General features: G+C 36.1%; 7 protein-coding genes across 9 annotated transcripts in view; 3 read left to right on the forward strand and 4 right to left on the reverse strand.

Moving 5' to 3' along the window:
* LOC123306608 overlaps positions 1–6,487 on the forward strand; it is a 26,883-nt gene extending 20,396 nt beyond the window's left edge. The window contains exons 11-19 of the mRNA XM_044888683.1: positions 414–815; positions 876–1,031; positions 1,941–2,504; positions 2,704–2,880; positions 2,940–3,209; positions 3,277–3,522; positions 3,583–3,809; positions 5,809–6,051; positions 6,249–6,487. Coding sequence (XP_044744618.1) covers positions 414–815; positions 876–1,031; positions 1,941–2,504; positions 2,704–2,880; positions 2,940–3,209; positions 3,277–3,522; positions 3,583–3,809; positions 5,809–6,051; positions 6,249–6,380 — 2,417 coding nt within the window. The 3' untranslated portion in view covers positions 6,381–6,487. The remainder of the gene's footprint in view (positions 1–413; positions 816–875; positions 1,032–1,940; positions 2,505–2,703; positions 2,881–2,939; positions 3,210–3,276; positions 3,523–3,582; positions 3,810–5,808; positions 6,052–6,248) is intronic.
* LOC123306609 (U3 small nucleolar RNA-associated protein 6 homolog) lies at positions 6,223–7,935 on the reverse strand. The gene is made up of 2 exons (XM_044888684.1): positions 6,968–7,935; positions 6,223–6,418 (listed from the first exon to the last, which is right to left on the reverse strand). Exons 1-2 carry the CDS (start codon positions 7,782–7,784, stop codon positions 6,411–6,413), a joined length of 825 nt encoding a protein of 274 aa, XP_044744619.1. The 5' UTR covers positions 7,785–7,935; the 3' UTR covers positions 6,223–6,410.
* A 474-nt stretch (positions 7,936–8,409) lies between these two features.
* On the reverse strand, positions 8,410–11,001 carry LOC123307998. Its single transcript, XM_044890517.1, has 4 exons — positions 10,489–11,001; positions 9,514–9,960; positions 8,704–8,864; positions 8,410–8,592 (listed from the first exon to the last, which is right to left on the reverse strand). Exons 1-4 carry the CDS (start codon positions 10,595–10,597, stop codon positions 8,434–8,436), a joined length of 876 nt encoding a protein of 291 aa, XP_044746452.1. The 5' UTR covers positions 10,598–11,001; the 3' UTR covers positions 8,410–8,433.
* Positions 11,002–11,204: 203 nt separating this feature from the next.
* LOC123307997 (GPI ethanolamine phosphate transferase 2) lies at positions 11,205–13,819 on the reverse strand. Of its 3 annotated transcripts, XM_044890516.1 has the most exons (3): positions 13,207–13,819; positions 12,712–13,104; positions 12,450–12,656 (listed from the first exon to the last, which is right to left on the reverse strand). In XM_044890516.1, exons 1-3 carry the CDS (start codon positions 13,778–13,780, stop codon positions 12,613–12,615), a joined length of 1,011 nt encoding a protein of 336 aa, XP_044746451.1. In that variant the 5' UTR covers positions 13,781–13,819; the 3' UTR covers positions 12,450–12,612. The 3 variants fall into 3 exon arrangements, with proteins under 3 accessions (XP_044746448.1, XP_044746449.1, XP_044746451.1); XM_044890513.1 differs by having other exon boundaries at positions 11,205–13,104; XM_044890514.1 differs by lacking the exon at positions 13,207–13,819 and having other exon boundaries at positions 11,205–12,656; positions 12,712–12,848.
* A 266-nt stretch (positions 13,820–14,085) lies between these two features.
* LOC123306752 (SNAPIN protein homolog) lies at positions 14,086–14,790 on the forward strand. Its single transcript, XM_044888874.1, has 2 exons — positions 14,086–14,282; positions 14,335–14,790. Exons 1-2 carry the CDS (start codon positions 14,098–14,100, stop codon positions 14,579–14,581), a joined length of 432 nt encoding a protein of 143 aa, XP_044744809.1. The 5' UTR covers positions 14,086–14,097; the 3' UTR covers positions 14,582–14,790.
* On the forward strand, positions 14,585–15,537 carry LOC123306751 (methyltransferase N6AMT1). Its single transcript, XM_044888873.1, has one exon. It carries the CDS (start codon positions 14,585–14,587, stop codon positions 15,206–15,208), a length of 624 nt encoding a protein of 207 aa, XP_044744808.1. The 3' UTR covers positions 15,209–15,537.
* On the reverse strand, positions 15,522–21,629 carry LOC123306750 (cullin-1). The gene is made up of 12 exons (XM_044888872.1): positions 21,464–21,629; positions 20,964–21,335; positions 20,689–20,907; positions 20,320–20,574; positions 19,952–20,245; positions 18,770–19,033; positions 18,503–18,682; positions 18,290–18,439; positions 18,018–18,136; positions 17,480–17,701; positions 17,194–17,413; positions 15,522–16,418 (listed from the first exon to the last, which is right to left on the reverse strand). Exons 2-12 carry the CDS (start codon positions 21,294–21,296, stop codon positions 16,338–16,340), a joined length of 2,337 nt encoding a protein of 778 aa, XP_044744807.1. The 5' UTR covers positions 21,297–21,335; positions 21,464–21,629; the 3' UTR covers positions 15,522–16,337.
* Positions 21,630–22,279: the final 650 nt, after the last annotated feature.

A 22,279-nucleotide genomic window follows, 5' to 3' on the forward strand; every position in this document is an offset into this window, starting at 1 on the left:
AATGCTCTCTCCAAACCTGCCACAAAGCTTCCCCCAAACCTAAGCCAAATCTCTCTCTAAACCTACGACAATCCTCTCTTCAAACTAACGCCATTGTTTCATCCAAAACTAAACCAACGACCTTTCCAAACCTACCCCAATGTTTCCTCCAAACCTAAGCTAATACTTTCTTCAAACCTACGCCATTTCTTTATCTAAAACTACCACAAAGCTCTCTCCAAACCTTTTCCAATTCTCCCTCCAAACCTAAAACAATGTTGTTATCAAACCTACCCCAATGTTCTCTACAAACCTGAGCTAATACTCTCTCCAAACTTACGCCAATGCTCTCTCCAAACATACTCCATTATTTTCTTCACCCCCATAAAAACTTCAGAAGGGGCATTAACAAACCAATTTCTCACCTTCTTCAGTGTGCGAATACTTGAGAGACTTCTCGGAAACCATGGAGGGAACCAGGGAAGGAATGAACCTCGCCTTACCAACACCAACTTGCGACGAAGAAGGAAACTTCGTACCAACGCAGTGCGACGATGGAAGCTGCTGGTGCGTCGATAATTTCGGCACTGAAATACCAAGGACGAAGGGTAAAAAGAACGCTACCACCGACTGTGCCAAATTGAGGGAAACCATGGAATGTCTCGATCTCACCTGCAGGATGGGTTGCGAATACGGTTTCGTCTTGTCTGAAGAGACAGGTTGCCCGTTGTGCCAGTGCAGGGATCCGTGTCACGACGTGAATTGTGGGTCTGGAGAACAGTGCCAATTGGTCGAGGTCAATTGTAAAGACCACTATTGCCCGCCGGTACCGGCATGTAAGTCCATGTTTAGGTCGTTTAGGTTTTGACGGTTTATCATTATTATCGTTTTTCTAGGTCTGCCGAAAAAGCTTGGTCAATGTCCTTACTTGGTACCGTCGAACTCCATATCATGCGACTTCACCTGCAACTCTGATTTGGCATGCAACGGTACTGCTAAATGTTGTTCGAACGGTTGTGGAACGCAGTGCATAGAACCTCTCCTATATACAGGTAGATATTCGTATAAATTGATCGGAAATGTTGAAATTCTTGTTATGTAGTTTGCTAAGTTTATCTGTCGGCTATGGGGTTATCGGTATGCAGTGTGTCAATTTGAAAGTACCACCCTTCCTTAATATTTCGGCTACGATACAAAAAGAGGTGAACTTTGGTTCGCAATGGGGCAAACATCACCGGGAGACAGATCCGACAATAAAAAAGGTAGAAATTCGAGATTTTTGACAGACAGGGGTGGGTATTGCCGATTCAACTCATCAATAGCGGTGGGTAGTGTTTTTGGCGTCGGTATTTATGAATTTCATTTTATTATGTATAAGGGTACATTTTTACAAGAAAAAAAAACTTCATTACACTCCCCCTGCGTGGAGAAAAAAATTCAATCCACGATAAAATTGTGGACAGAATTTTTTAGCATTTTATGCATTTTTACAAAAAAAATGAAACTTCATTACACTCCCCCTGCGTGGAGAAAAAAATTCAATTCAGGATAAAATTGTGGACTGAATTTTTCAGTCTCCAAGCAGGTGGAGTGTTATGAAGTTTCATTTTTTTTGTAAAAATGTATAAAATGATGAAAAATTTTGTCCACAATTTAATCGTAGATTGAATTTTTTTCTCCACGTAGGGGGGGTGTAATGAAGTTTCATTTTTTTTTGTGAAAATGCACCCTCATTACATGGTGTTCAAAGACAAATTGGAAAAGACTAAAAATCATAGAATTTCCAGCTACTCCTCTTCTCGTTGTGTTTAGATATTCTCTCTTGGTACCAATAGGTCCCAGCATTACACTGTAAAAGTCGGGTCGGCCATATTTATCGTTACCCAATTGATTTCTAAAGTCTTCCATGGACGCCAAGATTTATTCGCAACACTAAATTTCACCAAAAATCAAATTCGCAGCTTGCCAACACAGACGGAGCCTAGCCCAACACCAAGCCCACGAATCCGGAATTCCCCTCAGCAAGGCCTACGTTCCAGCCTGCAACGACGACGGCAGTTTCCGACCGAAACAGTGCAACCCGTCGACGGGGCAATGTTGGTGCGTGGACGCCGACGGTTTCGAACTGTCCGAAAGTCGAGGAGGTGCGGATCTGGACTGTACAAGACCCAGATCGACGACGAGGTGTCCAACGAGGAAGTGCGTGGAAAACTGCGAGCACGGTTACAGGATGGACGCCGAAGGCTGTAGGACTTGCGAGTGCTCGGACCCTTGCGACGAGGTCAGGTGCAGGGGGGAGGGGGAGACTTGTAGGTTGGTAGCGGTGGAGTGCGTGGGGTCGCCGTGTCCCTCGGTTCCGATGTGCCTGCCCAAGAAGGAGAACCCTTGCCAGTTCGGGCAGCCTCTGAGGTATGGCGCGGACGACGAGGCTGTCACCTGCGGTCCGGAGGAGGAGACTTGTCCCTCGTCGCATAAGTGCCAGCTTAGTCCGATCGGGGAGTATGCAGTTTGTTGCCCGAAGCCAAGTAAGTAACTTGAAACGTAGTGTGGTGGTCTTGCTCATATCAAGGCTCTCCTTAGTCTCCTTACATGAGAGTTCATAGGGATAGCACAATAAAGGTCTGCGGTGCCTATAGCAACAAACCCCCCCCCTTTCCTGTGTAAAATCTACTAGATTGAGGTCCTATGCTTCAGGGACATAACATGAACAACGATTTTTTCCAGGAGACATATGTTTCGAACCCTTGGATCAAGGTAGTTGCCGAGGAATCGAATCCAAGAATCTGACGAGGTACTATTTCAACTCGAGAACCAATAGGTGCGAGAGTTTCACGTTTTCTGGATGCCAAGGGAACCACAACAATTTCTATACCAAAGAATCTTGCTCGCAAGTGTGTCCTGGTAAGTAACCCTTCTTTAAACAGATCTGTATTTTTTACTTCTCTCTCCCCCACTTTCAGTGTTGAGCCAGTGTGAAAGACTGAAGGAGAAGAATCAGAAAGCCGCCGAGAGGTATAACAAGCCAACCTTCCTGCCTAGATGTGAAAGCAGCACTGGAAACTGGCAGCCCGTACAGTGTCTAGAACACGTCGGTGTTTGCTGGTGCGTTACCCCTCAAGGGAACCCCCTGAAAGGCACTCTGACCAGGGGAGCTGAACCTGACTGTAACTTTAGACAAGCCAGGAATAGGGCGCAGAACAGGGCTGATTTCATCAGTGACGCAGACTTGGGTGAGTGAAAATTTCTCTTTTTAGACCGAGTAAAAAGATTATATTTTAAAAATTGTTGTTGTTTTAGTTCTGGAAGAGCTGATGATGCAGATAGGATCGTTAGATGACGGTGAGGAGCCTGCAGATCTAGACAGAGACGAGAGCATCAACGAAGGTTTGATAACTTCGAGGTGCGAAGAACTGGGGGGCCAATGCGACGCTAATAAGAAGTTTTTGCCCACTCAGTGTGAAGAAGATATCTGTTGGTGCGTGGATGAAGCCGGTAATCAACTTCCACAGACCAGCACGTTCAAGAGGGGAGAGAGGATTTGCAGTAAGTTGACATTAACCCGTCATGAAAATTACCAAATGTCGAATTGTTTGTTTTTTTCAGTTTTCTCGCCTGTGGAAAAAGTGGAGGTTACTTTGGGCTTCAGAGGGGAATACGACGACGTATCTTCAACGCCTGTGGTCAACAGGATCAGCAAAATCGTCAAGAATTTGGGTGGCGTTATCAATGATGACGGCATCGCCGCAGATATATCGTCAGACGCTTTGTACATAAAGTTTGCGTTGATTGGAAGCAAAAAAATTGATATCGCTTACACCTTGGAAAGAATGGTGAGTTAGATGATTTTTAATAATTTTGAGGTTATCATCTAGATCAGAAATTGTTCAATATATATTCCAGCCGTGCCCGACTGCTTCGCAGGATGAATTTTCTTTAATCAACTCAACTTCATTTAACCTCACCTTTTTGATCTGCTCAATTCCTCCCTCCTCTACTACACTCTATTCTATTCTGCTTTTCTTTGTTTTACTCTACTCTACTCTACTTTATTCAACTCTATCCTATTCTATTATACTCTTCTTTGCCCTACTCTACTCCCTTCTTCCTCATTCAACTCCACTCTATTCTACTACACTTTTTTCTATGATACTCTACTGTAGAGTAGAATGGAGTAGATTATTGTATAGTATCGTAAAACAGAGTGGAGTAGATGAGAGCAGAGGAGAGTAGAGTAGAATCTAGTGGAGTGCAGAGGAATGGAGAAGTGGAGTGAAGTAAAGTACTGTTGAGTAGAGTAGATGCAATTGGAGAAGAGTAAAATGGAGTGAATTATAGTAGAGAATCGTAGCACAGAGTAGAGTAGAGGGGAGTAAAGTCGAGTGAAGTGAAGAGGAATGGAGTGAAATAAAGTAGAGTAGATGGCAGGTGGAGTATAGTATACTTCAATGGCACCTGCCATCTACTCTAATAGAGAAATGAAGTGGAGTGAAATGAAGTAGAGTAGAATGGAGTGGATTATTGTATAGTATCGTAGAACAGAGTGGAGTGGAGTGCCATCTACTCTACTTTATTTCACTCCACTCTGTTCTACGATACTATACAATAATAGAGTGGATTATTGTATAGTATCGTAGAACAGAGTGGAGTGGAGTGCCATCTACTCTACTTTATTTCACTCTACTCTGTTCTACGATACTATACAATAATCCACTCCATTCTACTCTACTTCATTCTAATAGAGAAATTAAGTGGAGTGTAATGAAGTAGAGTAGATTTTCAGAAAAAGTAGAGTAGATTTTCAGAAAAAACTTTCAAATTCTCTTTCAAAAGCGGAAATTAGAAAAAATCGAGGAATGGAGTGAAATAAAGTAGAGTAGATGGCAGGTGGAGTATAGATTACTCCAATGGCACCTGCCATCTACTCTAATAGAGAAATGAAGTAGAGTAGAATGGAGTGGATTATTGTATAGTATCGTAGAACAGAGTTGAGTGAAATAAAGTAGAGTAGATGGCACTCCACTCCACTCTGTTCTACGATACTATACAATAATCCACTCCATTCTACTCTACTTCATTACACTCCACTTCATTTCTCTATTAGAGTAGATGGCAGGTGCCATTGGAATATATTATACTCCACCTGCCATCTACTCTACTTTATTTCACTCCATTCCTCGATTTTTTCTAATTTCCGCTTTTGAAAGAAAATTTGAAAGTTTTTTCTGAAAATCTGAAAGGCATAAGTCAGCACAAATGTAGCAATCCTATAAAAAACAATTTCCGACAAAGTAAAACGAATAAAGTGCTGAATAACTTATTCGAAATCTTTATTTTTCAGTAAATTATCAGGATTTTTGTTAAAATTTCAGAAGCACAAGCTAGTACAAGCACAACTTTTTTCATGTTTTCATTGAAAAAAAAACGACAATACAGAGCTAACAATTTTTTCAATTTTGCGATTTTTCGGAAAATTCCACTAATTTTCGTGAAAATATTTGCGGCACAAATTTTCTTTCATTTTCGCTTTTCCTGAAGGACGTAAAATTTCAAATTGATGCACTACAAAGTACATGTGTAGCACGATCGCTACGATCTATTTCAGCCGCGATAAAACCCAAAGCTCATTTTATTCATTCAGTGGAATATCTTGAGAAAAATAGCGACAGTATAAGGCAGCACTAACCTAGCATAATCCAGCAAACAAACATTTTTCGAAAATTTAGGCCAATTTAACGCATACATTCCATAGGCACAAAAAAAAATCTTATGACTAGCTTTCGAGTTACAGGGTGTCAAAGATGAAGAGTGAAATGTTTAACAATATTTCAGATCATGAATCAACATCTGCCGGATCTAACAGCTGACATCACCAAATCTAGGGTGACCCACCATTTATTGAGCCCCAGCGCAGCTTTGAGAGACCAGATACTCGGTCTGGAGAACAGGGAAATAGTTTCCCAATCGCCGGTGTCAATTGTGGCACCCTACCATACAGCTCTCATAGTGGTAGCAGCAGCCTCCGCATTCATCATTTCGATATTAACGTTGTTAGTTTTACTTTACCGAAGAAAAGTGAGTACTTACCTCTTTTATTCTTTTCTTATTAACAAGCGCCAGTGTATTAAATCTTCCGATCCACTTCGAAAGTATACCTTTTAATCTTTACAGCAGGTTACTACAAAGAAAGCACAGCACACATGATGAAACACTAACCAATGAAATATTTTGAAATGAAATACAACAGCGATTCCAATTCTTTTTACTTTCAGATGAACAGTATTAACAATAACAAGGTTGTTGAGGACAGTCGATTCTTATCGGCAACCAGACCAATCTACATCGAGCTTCCAAATGAGAAGTACAACACAATGTCGTCTGATAGCAGTAAATCAAGTGCCTGAATAAATTTTAGCTGTAGTTATATGTATATCTCATCCACCTGTAATATATTTTCTCTATTAGTTTTACGCTTTTTATATATAATAAATAGGACACATTCTATATGAAACAGATATTCTGTAATACTCTCACCAACTTGTTTAAATGAATATTTATCTATTTCATATAGAAAAAGCAGAAATCTAATTTATGTACAATAAAGAATAAGTGAGGATATTTGAGGTTTTTATTTTAAATTTTCACATTCTCCACATACAGCCCAGGTAAAACTCAACATTCACACAAGAAACGAGCTCAGCATATCTCATATTTCAGATCGTTAACTAAAAACTCAAACGGATCAAGGAATATTTTTCCTATTATTAAAATGTAGAAAAAGTTAGTGTGCAAATTTGCATATAAATTAAAATAACAACTGGACTTTACCTCACAGATCATAATCGCTTTTTATTAAGAACTCAAATTGATTATGGTCCATAAAGTAAAGTTCCGCCCATATTATGTTAAATAATCACATCAGTCTCATTCAACATTTTCATATGTCAATCATACTGACGTAAAAGAAATTCCCGTAAATCATTCAAATCACCTTCTTCCAATGCTCGTACTTGTTCCTCAAATGGTGGCAATAAATGTCCATCCATAGTATAATTTTGGAAAACATGACGTGAAATCTCCTCCTGTGTTTCTTTCAAGATCTCATGATCCTGCACAATTTTAAGTGTCGAAAGTATATCTCCTAGATCTGTTATATTCCTCAATATCAAAGAAACATACGTTTTGATTTTCACAACGCATAGTTGTTCTTGGATCGATCTCACATCAGAGTCAGCCTCAGATAGTTGGTCGAGCTCCAATTTAATTGCTTTGTTATATAAATCGATACTTTGCTTATGGATTGTGAAGCCTTTTTGGAGTGTTTTTAAAGCTCTGTTTGCATCCTTCAAGTGCCAGTACCACTTAGCAGCCAATATCCACACTTCTGGTTTATGAGAAAACATTTTTATTATAATATCTACAGCTTGTGATGCTGCAGAATTGAGTTTATGTTTTCTACAAAATTTGAAGAACTCTACATAGAAAGAATAATCGCTTCTGAACCTTTGAACTGCAGTCTGGTATAATCTCGTGATTCTGAATAAAATACGGTTATCCAGCCAACCCTTTTTCTCTGAAATTCCTCTTTCATTCTGGCGTTGATGGATCTTCTTCAGTAGGAGTTTTTCATATGATATATAGCTCTTAAAATCATCTAAACTTTTCGAGACGTTATGGATTTTAGATTCCATATGTTTTCTCACCACAATAATACGATTAATCTCATCATCAGAGAATAATTTGATTCGTCGTAAAACTTCCAATTCTTTTATCATAGATTCACAACTTCTTTGCACATATTCCGCCATTTTGATAATGATGTTGAGGCACTTCACTAAACACTAGCTCTCCTCGACAATTTCTGAATAATACGGATTTAATCACTTAGAACTGCTTAAAACGAGTCTTTCACTCATCAAAACGAAACATAACCTCTGACGAAACATAACCATATTTTTTAACCACAACCACATAACATAGAAGCATAGAAGAAAGATACAACCACAGATTTTGACGTTCTTCTATTCTTCACAATGTGCTTACCGTATATAGGTGCTAGCCTCAATCAATTTTTTATTGATCTGAGGCTGAGGGTTAATGAGATCTCGGATTTTGAAACACAGCGTCGCTTTTGAGTAATAATCTTTGAGCTGAATATTGATAAGAAGTTGAGCAAATGTATTTTATTCAAATTAACAAGTTTGACGTAAAATTCTAAAGTACAGTGACTCTAAACAGGGGTTAGAGTTAGAGTTATTGTAATTTATAGTACAGTGACTTCATACAGTAGGGTGTACATAAAGTCACTGTAATTTATACCCTTTCGATACGCCCCCTACCGGCTGTCCTAAGAACTGGCGAATCACATCCACGTGTTGACAGCAAACATTTTGTTCAGCCCTAGGACACATATGTATTCAGAAAAATAAGCGGTTTCAGAGTTTCAAGTTACTTTATTCAAGTGAATCTATTTTCCTCTATCAGCTTGAGTATTCTTTTGTGTTCATCAAAAACAACATCCCTTTTCCTTCTGCCAATCAAAGCTGCATTCGTAGTCATCATAGTTGGTGTCACCATCACCATACTATGCTTGTACTTCAGGGTTTGAACTAATTTCTGAAAGTCACATAAAAAAATTCAATAATAATTGTTCCCGATGAGAATTTTTCAGCACTTAGACTCAGTTATTATATTTCGATTTATTGAATCGAAATAATGAATACTAACCAGTACCAACTTGATGAGAAAAACAGCAAAGGTGAGAAACCCAATAGTCATCAAGGCCCCTTCATTGGATGGAAAATGCATATCATAATCTTCCTCCTTGTGTTCCCTGGCTTCATTCGAATATTCTCTTTCCCCTCCCCACAATTTGCTTATTCTTTCATCTAAAAATCAGAAAGAATCATTATGCAAAGATGATTTTCTCGAAATAAATTTTTCATAATTCCGACAAATAATATCATTTCTAAGAAAAGAGCTAGAGTTCACTTTGAATTCTCGAAAATTCGATGGAATTTCATTTGAGATGATGCACATTATTCATTCAATCACGGGGGAACTGGCGTTACGTAGGCAATCTATGATGTTCTGTGCTTACGCCTTTGAGAAGATAAGCTTCGTTGATTCGACGATAGTTTGTTGAACCCTTCAGAAGCGTAGCTGGTGTAGTTTTAACAGTTCTAACATTCATTTTTATTATTTGATAAGGTAACTCGAATTTTATTCGTGTACGAAGAGAGTATTTTTGACGAGTGATAGCAGAGTATTGGTGGCTAACCATAGAAGAAAGGACATACTCGTCTATGATGCGAAAATTAGGAATCACCAGGACCGTAAGAGGATTAATTCGTTCATTTACGTTACACTTTTTTTGAATGAAATGATTCACCTCTGATTGAGAAATTACCTCAAACGTCGAATTTCCATTTCGTAGTTGACAAATTTCTAACTCTCGGCAGTGAAACTCGACTCACCGTGTATCAGTTTTGAAACTAAAGTTTGATTTAACGTTCTTTCGGTAGGTACATTACTAACCTATATTGAGAAGTAAATCATTCCTCAAATTCTTCAACATATCTATCTTTCCCTTGAGATTTTTATGACCTTTGACGATGATTTCATCTTGCACCGATCTCAGAAATGGAATGAAACTTGCGGCTCCCCTCATTGGGTCATCAGAGCCATCAACGTTCTCAACTGTTTCCTCTGGAAATGCTTCAGTAGTACCCACCAATTTTTCTGAATTTATTTCTTCTGCATTGTCCATCCTTTTTTGAATTAAGGGGTTATCTTTCGGATAGGTAGCAGGTTTTTGATTGCTTTCTAGGGTTAATGTTGATTTGGTTGTTTTACTGCTCATTTCCTTCGGTGGTGCAGTAGTGGAGGTTGGTGGATTTGGTGTGTGCGGAAATCTATCGTTAATTTTGGGAGGTTGCTGATAAACGTACTCATTTCTGGGAAATGCATACTGTCTTGTTATGCCTTGAAAAAATATTTATTTTAGTTCGTTAGTGAAACTAAAGCATATACACAACAATTATATTGAATTTAACTTTTGAAAAAAAAAACGAAAACACCTCGTTCGGGAAATCGATGACATATTTTTCATTTCCCATCCCTGCATAATTCTGAAAGTTAGAACATAGAAAAAATATTATATTTTATTCTATGTACTGGGGGTACTCTTGACATAGAATTAAATTGTATTATTAGTCTATGACTTTTTATAATCCTGTGCTCTGTGGTGTTCTGTTGAACATGAAAAAATATTCAAATAGTTTTTTGGAAATTTGTATTACTTTCGATATATCTGTATCTTAATTCATAGCAATTACTGAAGAGATCTTCAGTCAAAACGAAATAACTCTGCTTGTAGACCTTATTTTTTTTAAATCTATTTCACTGACTTTCCGTATTACTTTTTGAAACGACTATTCGAGTCGCTATATGAATCCTTGCAATAAATAAATAAATGAATAAATTTAATACGATGACGGTAATTCTACTCACTAGTGGTCTTTTTCTCCATTGTTTCTTGCATTTGTGGTATTTCCACCCAATCGGAATTCGCACCAACGCAAAATACACCGAAAACCATAATGTTGTAATAAGCAAACATTTTGTTCACTGAAAGTTTTCCTAGGAATATCACTCCAACGACGTAGTTTCAGGCAGATGGGTTTGTGTGAAATAATGTGGATTACCTGAATCGGAAAATTGTCTTGGTGGCATAAATTGTTGTCGTTAAAATAATTAACCGATTTCCGTTAGAAGAACTGTTTTTGCTCCGTTTATGTAGGTGGTATATGTTAAAAATATTCCGTAACGAAATTTTAAACACCTCACGTCTTCAGAATAAAACTCAGTCCCGTTTTTGACGGCATTATTTTTACAAAATTTACGAAAATGGGCAATATTCGAAGTTTCACAAGTCATCAGAGGAAATCCTAGATACTACAAATATCGGCTAACTTCATGTCATAGATGTTTTTTTTTTGAGTTTTCTTGTTTTATTTTTAATTGACTGAGTTGATGTGTTTTTTCAATTCGATAAGTTGAATGTGCCGAAAAAGTTCATCTACCAATTAAAAAACTCAACTGATATGGAAGATCTACTGGCTAACTAGTCCGCTGTTAAAAAAAAGGAAATATCATTTTAAAATGGTAATTTTATAAATGTAAAAAAAGTTATTGTGAACTTGCCTGAATGGATATTAAGAAAAATATTACATGATAAAGTGAAATTTATTCAGACACAATGAAAAGAGAAATTTCAATTCACTTAGAGTGAATATTCTGTTCTAATAAGAATAAAAATGTCATCATTATCATTTCATTTCCACATTACTTTTAATTTTTTCGAAACTGAAGAAATAAATACATAAAACAAAAATTCAACAATCAGTACTAATGTGTGACAGCATTCTATACATAATTTAGGAGCATAAACACTCCAAATGAATATATGGTTTCTAAAAATAATAGATACAATAAAAACAACAATTGTGCTGTACAGTCTTTCAGTGTACACTAACCTGAAGAAGCTTTTAGTATTTTCAGACTTATATAACAACAAATGCATCAAAATGGTGGATGAATAAGTATTTATCAGTAACTGTGCACCCACAAACATTGGATTGTAGTTTGTGAGTGCCGTGTAACCAACTGATACATCAATGCTAGCAATTGTATTACCAGTACCTTGCATAAAAAACAGACTTTTGATCATAATCAAGTGCAAACATGTAGATGAAACCCCTACTTTCATCTTATCTTCATTGAATATTTGACGACTAGTATAGACAGACAAGGGAATCAAACACAAATTATATGATTTCGAAAGAAGGGCAATGAGCAGAATCCAAGAATTCAAGTAATCTAAACCAAGGGCTAAATATACTGCCAATAACAAATAAATAATTCTAGCCAAAATGAAATTATCTGGTGAGCTTAGTTTATAAATGAACACTAGAAATAAAATGATTTTTTCTAAATGATACAAACTTTTACCATATTTCAAACAAAAATAATATATGTTAAAAATGCTGAAACATAAAAGGGTAATATGCAGAAGATAATTTTGAGGTTTCAACAAAAGATCAGCAGTGTCAGGCAGAGAAGACCACTTGTCACCCATTTGGTTCAGTGTTTCAGCAAAACGGAATGAGATGCCGATCGAAAACCATACTATACAAGAAGTGAAATCTTTCTTTTTTAATGTTTTGAGTATTTGAATGACTAAAAATGTATTTAGCATAAAATACCAAAATTCATGTTCTTCTTCTATTAAACTAGAGGAAAGCCAAGTAATGGGCTGAAAAAATATTGAAAAGACTAGAATCAAATTATTTCTTTCGATTTTGAATTTTGGAAGTCCAGTGATCTGGAATACCGAAGCTATTAATACAGGTATTACGACAAATTCATTTTTGGAAACCATTCCGAGTAGGGGTATAGATAAATAGAATATGTAATTAAAAACATTTCTTTTGAACAACTCACTTCCTTTCAAGTGAGTAATTAAAGCATATAAGAGACATATCACAGATAAAATCATGGCATTCAAGTCTTGCTGAGTAGAAGCTTCCCTAAGTGTTCTACTGGCTTTTTCTGAATATTTTGTACACATTTCAATCAAATGCAAAGCTGCATTCTCATCTTTTTTTTCCATGTAAGACCTATACATTTTTGAGATAGACTCAAACTCACTACCATTTCCACCATACTTCTTACTCAACAATTCAGCATTATAATACAAGGCAGATGCATATTGATCTGCTGTTAAATTTTTCAAAAGTAACTGTGTCAATTTTCCAATACTTAAAGATGGAATTTCTAAACCTAGAAGTATGGCCAAGTTTGGAGCTATATCTACCTGGTCAATTAGACCATTTACACATGGAACACCCAATACAACAAAAGGTACATGAGTTTCAGAATAGGTTGAGCCCCCATGGCCTCCAGTATCTCTCATACCATGGTCTCCAGTAAGAATAACCAAAGATGAGAGATTCTTATTTTGACTTAAACTTTTGAAAATCCTGGAAAAAATCAGGTCCATTTCATGTAGTTTTGGTGGTACAAGATGAGAGAAAGGTCCATGAACATGACCAATATGGTCTAATCCTAAAAATTTGGACACTGCTTATTGAAAATGTTGAGTAGTGCTATTTATTATTGAGGTTTGGTCTAAAGAAAATCTTCTCTACACTGCTCACAATCACTTACCTAAATAATGTAAAATCATTATATTCCAATCATTTTTTTCCAGCTCCAAATTTAAATTTTTCGTTACATTACTATCTACTTCATAGAAGTCTTTTACATAAAGTGAAGTAGTACCAGTATATCTGAGGAACATGTCACTTGGAAAAATTTTTAGCCATGTTTCATCTCCATGAAATAATATTTGGTTATTTCGTTTTCTAGCCTTGTGTAGTAAACTGTCCTCAAGTACTTGTGTACTACCCAAGTTATGTAATATATCCATGAATTGAGGAATGCTTCCAGTTATCAAACTTTTTATTCTGGGCAAAGTAACTGTAGGTGAAGATACTGATACATTTATAACACAGCCGTGTTCTTTGACCAACTTCGTTGTTAGCGGCATCAAATTGTGGCTAACAAAATCTGTTCTTATCGCATCGACAATCATTATAACAGTTCTATCTATCTTAGACACCGAAAATTGTTGCGTTTTGTATGGGACATTAACATATTGTTCATTATTACTCCGAAAAGGTAACAGTCCATTGATAAATAGAAAAATATTAATTAATACGAAAATGATGTTGATAAACATGGTACATAGCCTAAAAATTATTCAAATTTGAAAGGTGCCACAGAACACTAATATCTATTTATCTATGGTGCCATCACAGAATATTCTATTGGTCATAGACAACAATCACAGAAAATTTAGATAAATTTAGAGTAAATCAGAGATATCTCTGGAGTAAATCTTGGATTAGTCATCTAGATCTATGGCACAGAATCTATGGTTTACATGTATTCTGTGGTCCCGACGAAACCATAGATAATTAAAATATATTTATTGCTCTATGATTGATAGTAAACATAGAGAAAAGGTCCATAGACCTTCAAAGGTCAAAATGATTTATGCCATTTATGTTCTTTATCAAAAACATGGATTCGGTTTCAGATGCTTCTCCGTCTGCAATTTCCTTCGATGAAAATACCGAGAATTTTTGTGATAACCCAACAAGAGATATTTTAGCTGAAGGTTTGATGGGATTAATCAAACCAACTGTGGATCAACTTGATGAAAGAGTAAAATTAACAAGGTTAAAAGTCGGTAATCATTCAAAGAATTCGAAATGACGAATATCTTTTCAGATTATCGCAACTGGCTTTGAAGGATTCCGTCGAAACCGTTCATGATGAGATAAAAAAAATCATTGATGCTCAGTATTTATCTAATGTAGATTTAGATAGCTACGTAAAGAAGCTATATAACACTAAACAAAGGGTTACCGTTCTTGCAAATATTCTCCAGAACGCCCAGGAACGTTTGAACAAGATTCATTTTCAGATTGAGAGAGAAACATCTAGAAAATCCGTGATAGAAAATTCACAACCTTGAGTTATGGAATTAAGCACTGCTAAGTATGATCTCAAGCATTATGCAAATGTTTATGAACCAAGGGAAGATTCTTTTCTTTTATTAGATGCATTAGAGCTACAAATTTCATTTTTAAAGACTTTCAAACCTTTGTTGACACTTGAGGTTGGTTCGGGAAGTGGGGTTGTTGTTACTTCATTGGCTTCTGTTATTAAAGATAGTGCATACTTTGCTGTTGATATCAATAATGAAGCATGCATGGCCACAAAAAATACTGCTAGACTCAATGGTTGTAACATTGAAGTCCTGAATTCAAACCTAATTGATGGATTTAAAAGTTGCCTATTTGATTTGGTATTATTCAATCCTCCTTATGTTATAACTGATTCAGACGAGTATGATAGGGACATAATAAATAAGGCATGGGCTGGTGGACTTATGGGTAGGGAAATAATTGATAAATTTATTGAAAGACTTCCGAAAATACTTTCGAAAAGAGGTTTATGTTATCTTTTGTTATTAAAGGAAAATAATGTTCATGAAATAGGAACCAAATTGAGTGGATTAAATTTCATGAGCCAAATCATCTTGGAAAGAAAAATAATTGGTGAGAACTTACTGGTCATGAAAATTTTCAGGGAAGGTTGAGTCTGTTACCATTGATTCTCTGTGAGAATTTTTATTTTCATTTAGTGTCCCACCAGGAGTGCCCATTAGAATGGCACTACCCTGTATGCTAAGTTGAAAAAATGAATTTGTTTATATCCAATGTAGTCAAAAAAATGTTAATGAACCTTCCCAGATTGCCAAATGTGCATTTTTCAATGAGAATTTCCATCTTTGTATTTGCTAAAGTTGATATTTTCTTGTTTTTCTTGTTTAGATTGAAAATGTCAGGTAAATTAAAATTTAATAGGAAATTTGGTAAAAAATAGTTTTCTGAATGATTAAAATAACAATAAACTTGTGTTACTCTCTTTACTTATTTACAAATATTCCATTCTAGCTGGCTTCCAGATCATAAAAAATTGTACAAATTCTTCATGGCTCCACGAAATTCACACAGTCAATACAGAAAGAGAAAGTACATAAATAACATGTCCAAAAATTCCCAACAAAAATATTTGCCAAATTCCTGTTAAAATTGTAATTGTGATTTGAATAAAATGTAATTAAATTATCCAATAAAAGGGCGCGCATAAATAATAATGCATACCAGGAAATACAATCTTAATTCTAATTATATTGGTTAAACTGAAAATAATGAGTATAAGGCATTGATCGGAAATGGACAATAGTTTTCCGGGTAGATTCAACTTTTATTGAGAATTTTTCAAATTTGATAAGCTAACTTAAGCCGACATAAATGAATGTGGTAGAATGTGAAAAGCAGCTTCGAGAAACTCAGTCATATTTAGTTGTTAAGGGCTATCAACAAGTAGAATTTTTCGACATTTAAATTGACTCTCAAAAATACCTACTCCTACTCCTTTCTCACATAGAGCTCACACGCAATATTTTGATTTGCTTCCGTCAGTAAAAAAAAACTGCATACTAAATTTCTGTAAAAGATCGAAAAACAAAAAAAGTATGAATCATTTTCATAAAAAGTTCAATAACTGACTAATACCTCTCTCAAATCATTCTGCTGAAAAATGCATTCATATTTTTTAATAGGATACTTTCCAGGGTAATTACAAATGAAATAATTAATATTTACAATATACATTCAGCAATTCCTCTCAATAATAGGCACTGCACACTCCCAATTTCCAGATCAAGCTAGGTAACTGTATGTATCTTTTTGGCCATCCGTACGTTCCAAATATTCCTTTTCTATCAGTATATCAATACATTTCTGTAAACAAATCATTCAATGACCATCACAAATTGAAGAACATTATTTTAGTAGATTAAGAATACCCAAAATTGTTTATTGATTTGAATTTTGTAAATCTAAACCAAAGAGAAGCCAGATAATTGAGATAATCTATGCTTCTTCTTTTTACAAAATGACATAGATGAAGAATATGCCCCAAGTCTATGGTTTGACTCTTTTCAACAATTATCGACATCGAAAATTATGTTGGCAATATACCGATCAGGGATATTATTAGTTGCGGAATTCAGGTTGGTATTTGAGAACAAACACTAACTCATAGAATAAAACGTAAGTCTTTGCACTGCACCATAGAACAATTATATATGGGTCTGTGCCTTGACCCATAGAACTATTAAATATAATTCTGTGCTCTGTTTCAAAAAATCACAATATTTCGGAGTGATCGTTGATCCTTTTCACAAATTACTGTTATCACACGAATATTTTAATCTTGGTCGTTTGTTTTTATGAATATTTCCATAAAATTAGAGAGTTTTGCAGTTATAAAACATTTTCATCTCGATGTGACAACCATTTTGGAACTGTTTAGGTTATATTTATATATTTCCTATCTATGATTGAAACAACATTTTGTGATCACAAGTTGACATTTGCAATGCCTTCTTCGATGTCAATAATTTTTGAATGGAGAGTTGATCATGCTTTAAAATGACAATTGACCGGTATTCTTCAATTTAAATTGGCTCAAATATAAGTACGATCAGAGTCTGACGAAAAGTTCAAAACTCACCTTGATTATGTGCACTCTCGGCTTGAATCGAGTGGATAACTGATTGAGGACCTCGGCGACCAATTGCTGGTGCTTCAACACCTTCCTCATTTTCATGATCCTGACGATCGCCGCCTGAATCAATAATTTTCTATCTTCTTCGATGTGTTTGTGGGTAGTTTCCTGTTCCATTTTCAATTCAGTCTTCATCGGTACGTTTATATTGACCCTAAGCTTTTTGCTGCGAGGAAGAGAAAAGAAGTTAATCAAGCCGATTTTTAATCCGATCGAAAATTACAAGACTCACTTTTTGTATCCCAGATATAGATGCACAACCGAAGATGGGGAAAGTTCAGATTCGTCATCTTCACAAGTGATCAATTTCGCCTTCAGCAAGATCTGGATCACTTGTATCAAATAATCGTGTTTGATCTGAGTATTTTCCTCTAGGAGGGCGATAGTCCAACTGTCCGAGACGTTGAATTGCAAGAGGACCGCCATTTGAAAGGTGCTCGCTTGCAAGGTATACCTTAAGCGAAAAATTAACTCAAATTTTAGTATGTGGACAGATTCAGAAAAAAAGAATGATATTTTCGTTTCCCTCCAAAAATTGAGGATTGAAACTGGAAAAATTATACAGTGTGGCCCAAAAAGGCAATGACCAATTATTTTTGTGAGCAAAGAAGAGTTTCTGGAAATAGTTAACATCATTCAACGTTGAATCAACGGATGGCAACAAGCTTGAAATTTTAAATGACATAAGAGGTGAAGTGACAATGAATTGAAGCCCAATTTAAGGTGAAATCTGAGCTGTCTCGCTTACCAAATAACAATAAATGACTCACCTATTCCTGAAGCAATTTGTGAGAAGTTCGCCTTTCGACATGTTGTATAACCAATTTAGTTTTCTTCCTGAGTGTCTACCTGAATAGAAATTAGTGAATCTATGCACGCTCCTTTCCAACTGCACAGGAAAAAAAACTCATTAGCATCCTGTGGGAATGGCCGGAACATTTCCCCCCCTCTGACATTCCCAAAAAGAATTATCACGAAATCCGTTTAAGAGGAGGCAGATTCGGGGTCAATTCAAAAAGGTACCACTCTTTATATCACTTACCTCAGAGGGTAATCCAAAGGTGAAGCTCTGTTGGAACGGCCACGAACCAGAGGACAGTACTTGAATGCTGAAATCGATATCCAGACCCTCGTTGGAATCGGCCAGATGGTTACGAAACTGCTCGTTGAGATCTTTGGACACTCCAATATCCTAAGAAAAAGAATTGAACACCACACTTTATGATTCGCCATAAGAATAAGAACGGTTACACACCTGAAACATCCTTTGTAGTTTTGAAGTGTATTCGAAGCCGCAGGCTTGTTTTAACTTCGAGATCATAGAGGCCTCTGCATCGTCACTAGCGGACATGTGCTGCACCAACCGTTTAGCCAACATCTTACTGTAAAACTTCTGGAACACGTCCTTGTCCTCTATGTATTTGAACACAACCATCTGCGGGCAAGAGAGAAATGTTTCGATTCTAAATTACACTACTTTCGAATTAATTCGGATTTCTAAAACGTCTATCCGCTATCTCACCACTTGATTCAGGGTATCTTCGAGCTCGGCTTCCTCCGGATTCTTACTGCTTTTCTTCAACAACAGATCGCAATATTTGGCCAGGAGCTCCGGCGATTTGCTGCTCGAATTTGCCACCTTGGTCACGGCGTTGGCGTTGATGAAACGTCCGCACGCTTTGTCCAGAGCCGCGACAAATCCGCTGTCGTTGTTGAAAGCCATAAGTACTAGAGCATTGTACTTCTTGTGCACTGATAAAATTGTATTAACGTAGATTTTTGGATCCTGAAAGAGACATTTTCACGTTATCGCCAATTCATATCGTATCGTATTTGTTCTCAAATGAGAGCAAAGAGATCTTTAGAATAAGAAACACTCGAGTTTTTTTTTTTTTTTGTACCTTGAAATGGAAACTTTCCGAGTTACCAAAGGAAAACTCAAAATAAGGGAAATGAGACATTTCGAACTACTTGATTATTCTGTGACTTCTGGAAACGAGGGAAAAAAAAACTAGAATTCTATGTACCGATAAATAACTTTAACATTCCATAAATTGTTTTATGGGATTGTTAACATAGACATATGTCTATGATTGTTAAGAATTCATTAACAATTCATGAAATGTCAAAATTATTCATTGGAACATAGAATTTTAATCTTTTTTCTATGGTTTCCGGAAGTCACAGAATAATCATGCGGTATGAAATATTTGATGAATATGAAAGTTCCCATTTTAGCTTCCCATTTTCTACATAGAATCAATTGAAATAATAATATAGGGCGTAATTTGAAATACTTGAATTTTGATTAATCCAACTTGATCTGCTCATAAACACCCTTGTTGTATATTTTAGTTCTAATCTGTGTTACATCATAATGGAAAAATTTTAAGAGGCGAGTGGATATTTTCTTTGGACCTCACTAGTAATGTTAAAAAAATTGTGACCCCCATTTTCACTATTTTTTCAGAAGAATGCCAATAACTTGAGTTTTTTACTCATCATCAATTCAACTATCAAACGATGCAAACATATACTGTGTGTGCCATTTGAAATAAGGAAGTTGCTGAAAATATGTTGCGTAGAAAGTTCCAAATATTCGGCACAGAATTGCATTAGTGTTCCATAAAAATCCAATAGGCCATCGCGGTAAATCACCCACGCTTTTATAAGAATATCGAAAAAATAAAAACTGAGCACTCACATTATTGGCAGCCTCTCCACATCTTTCTATGGCCTCGAGACCTTGATTGGCAATATGAACCTCCAGCAGAGATTTCAGTTCTCCAAGCCCGTCGGGAATACGGGCAACCAAGTTATACATGCGCCCCAGGTCCTCGTCCTTCTCAGCGTTCAACAGCTGCTGGAACTCCTGATGGAACAACTCGAGATGTTTCTGGATCAGCACCCTCTCGCAGGTTTTAGCCAACTGTTCACTAGTAGTTTCGTGCAGGTAAAACTGCACTCGTTTCTTTTCCTCGAGCAGTCTCTCACCGGCCTAACAAAAAAATTCAAAATGTTCAGACGCATTCTTTTGAATATGTACACATCTCTCGAAACTAGCATAATCACCTTCTTCATATATTCAGTCACAGGATTCTGAGCCAGAAAATTGGTGCTCTCTCTTGTGTAGAATCTTTCTGTATCTTCTAGAAATATATTCTCAAAGTGTTCCTTGTAAACTGAGAGGTTGGACATTTTTGAATTAGAATCTTCCTCGTTCAAACCTAGTTCCACATAACAGTTAATAACACCAGATACCAAACGAGTGTTTATCGTTTCTCCATTTCTTTCGCGTTCAATCAATTTGAGTACAGCGTTCGTAACCTGTAGTAAACAATTAATCACATATAACTAACAACAAAAGGTCAAAAAAATTCCAGAAATATAGTGAAACATGAAATACACTTGAATACTACTTATAAAACTCATTAGGCTCACTTGTTTGTTCAACTGCTTGAATAAATGATCCCTCCAAGTAACTAGAGCTAACTGATAGATCTCATAAATTCCCTTTCGTCCCTCTTCACACTCCCTCTTTACCCAATGTCGGTTTAAGTAAGCACATACACCATTTAATACTTTACTACTGAACTGATACTCTTCCCACTGACAAGTATAAAACTTCAATACATCTTCATCCATTCTATGAACAGCATCCTGAAAATTCGTTATTGGTCAGCTCATAACTCTTAATGTAAGCATGGGTAACTCACAGATAACAAAGATACAAGGTAGCATCTTAGAAAGTCTCTGATTCTTTTGTAAAGTTCTAAACCAACTAACTGAGCGCCACCGCCAATTTGTACTTTCTTATTTTTGGAAGCAGCAGTCGGTGTACTATTTCTACTGTTCCCTTGTTGGTGAACCGAAGTACAATAATTATAAACATGGGTATATAACTGCATATAGCGACATTTGGGCATAGTTTGACGATTATACACATGCTCGATACCGTTATTCAGATCACCCCAAATTTGATCCAGGTCTATCTGCTTCATAGTCTGGGTGTTTCCATTACCGCTCAAAGCATAATTTTTGCTAGCCATTGTCCTGAATTTTAGAAGGATGGAATGAAGGAACTAAAACTGAAAGAGGTATTCATTAAAAACAACAACCACGTTGTCATTTCAATTGTTGTGTAGTTTTTCAGCAACAAAGGTATTGTAAATACTGAATGGAAATAATGGCATGGAGATTTTAGAGATGGACTTACCAATCCTGATAACATAAGAAAAACTGATTCAACACTGACAATCACAATCCACAATATCAACGAAAATTTTTCTATCTGTATGAGTAGACAATACTAGTAACTTATAAGAGAATAATTTGCTAGTGGAAACTGACAGATTTCTAAAATATTTTTGTGACAGAAAGAAGTTGTTGAAAGCTCAAAAGCACAGAAGTGCATAGCAGCACAGACCTATTTATTCTTTTTCTTATGAATTGTTGGATTTGTACCACAGTCTCTTTGATTTTGAGATCAGAGCAGAGATATAGAAGGGTAGATATATCTCTGGAGATAGGCTGCCATTCTCTCTCAGAGACAACAGGTTGTCTCTTTTTCAGATGCTCAAATTAGTGAACTGGCTAAAATCAAACTAGTAGATTTCTTTCAGATTACTCTACGTTGCGCCACTGCGTCAATTTTTGGAACTAAAATTAGATTTTCCAAAGAGGATCTTAATAAAGATTATAGAGTTAACTGTTTAATCTTTGGTAGTTTGTTAACTTCGAATTTTTGGCAATCGAAGAGGATTTTTGCAATAAGTTTTCATGAACTTGTTCTGAATCTTCTTCTTGGAACTCTTGTAAGTCAGTGTATAAAAGCTACCAATCTTCTGATACCTTTAATCTGGTTGAAAGATTAGAGTTGAATATTTTCCTTCTGAAGACACAGGATGTATGAGAATGAGTGGGCCAAAAAAACATTTATTAACATTTATAAATACAACATGCTGCAGCCTTAACTAAATAATTTCCATTTTTTTATTTGTTTTGGTTACTAAGCATCATTTTTTTTCTCTAG

This window comes from Coccinella septempunctata, chromosome 2 (assembly GCF_907165205.1).
Source record: "Coccinella septempunctata chromosome 2, icCocSept1.1, whole genome shotgun sequence".
In the NCBI taxonomy this organism is placed as follows: Eukaryota; Metazoa; Arthropoda; class Insecta; order Coleoptera; family Coccinellidae; genus Coccinella; species Coccinella septempunctata.

What these genes read in the sequence shown, in the direction of transcription:
- LOC123306751 (XM_044888873.1), top strand. Translation starts at nt 14,585, where the DNA reads ATGGAATTAAGCACTGCTAAGTATGATCTCAAGCATTATGCAAATGTT.
- LOC123306750 (XM_044888872.1), bottom strand. Translation starts at nt 21,296, where the DNA reads ATGGCTAGCAAAAATTATGCTTTGAGCGGTAATGGAAACACCCAGACT. An exon ending in GTGGAGAGGCTGCCAATAAT is followed by an intron (nt 19,034 to 19,951) that starts GTGAGTGCTCAG and finishes TGTCTCTTTCAG; the next exon opens with GATCCAAAAATCTACGTTAA. An exon ending in ACAAATTGCTTCAGGAATAG is followed by an intron (nt 17,702 to 18,017) that starts GTGAGTCATTTA and finishes TTTTCGCTTAAG; the next exon opens with GTATACCTTGCAAGCGAGCA.
- LOC123307997 (XM_044890513.1), bottom strand. Translation starts at nt 13,780, where the DNA reads ATGTTTATCAACATCATTTTCGTATTAATTAATATTTTTCTATTTATC. An exon ending in AATGATTTTACATTATTTAG is followed by an intron (nt 13,105 to 13,206) that starts GTAAGTGATTGT and finishes CCAAATTTTTAG; the next exon opens with GATTAGACCATATTGGTCAT.
- LOC123307998 (XM_044890517.1), bottom strand. Translation starts at nt 10,597, where the DNA reads ATGTTTGCTTATTACAACATTATGGTTTTCGGTGTATTTTGCGTTGGT. An exon ending in AATGGAGAAAAAGACCACTA is followed by an intron (nt 9,961 to 10,488) that starts GTGAGTAGAATT and finishes TATTTTTTCAAG; the next exon opens with GCATAACAAGACAGTATGCA. An exon ending in TGATTTACTTCTCAATATAG is followed by an intron (nt 8,865 to 9,513) that starts GTTAGTAATGTA and finishes TCTGATTTTTAG; the next exon opens with ATGAAAGAATAAGCAAATTG.
- LOC123306752 (XM_044888874.1), top strand. Translation starts at nt 14,098, where the DNA reads ATGCCATTTATGTTCTTTATCAAAAACATGGATTCGGTTTCAGATGCT. An exon ending in GAAAGAGTAAAATTAACAAG is followed by an intron (nt 14,283 to 14,334) that starts GTTAAAAGTCGG and finishes ATATCTTTTCAG; the next exon opens with ATTATCGCAACTGGCTTTGA.
- LOC123306609 (XM_044888684.1), bottom strand. Translation starts at nt 7,784, where the DNA reads ATGGCGGAATATGTGCAAAGAAGTTGTGAATCTATGATAAAAGAATTG.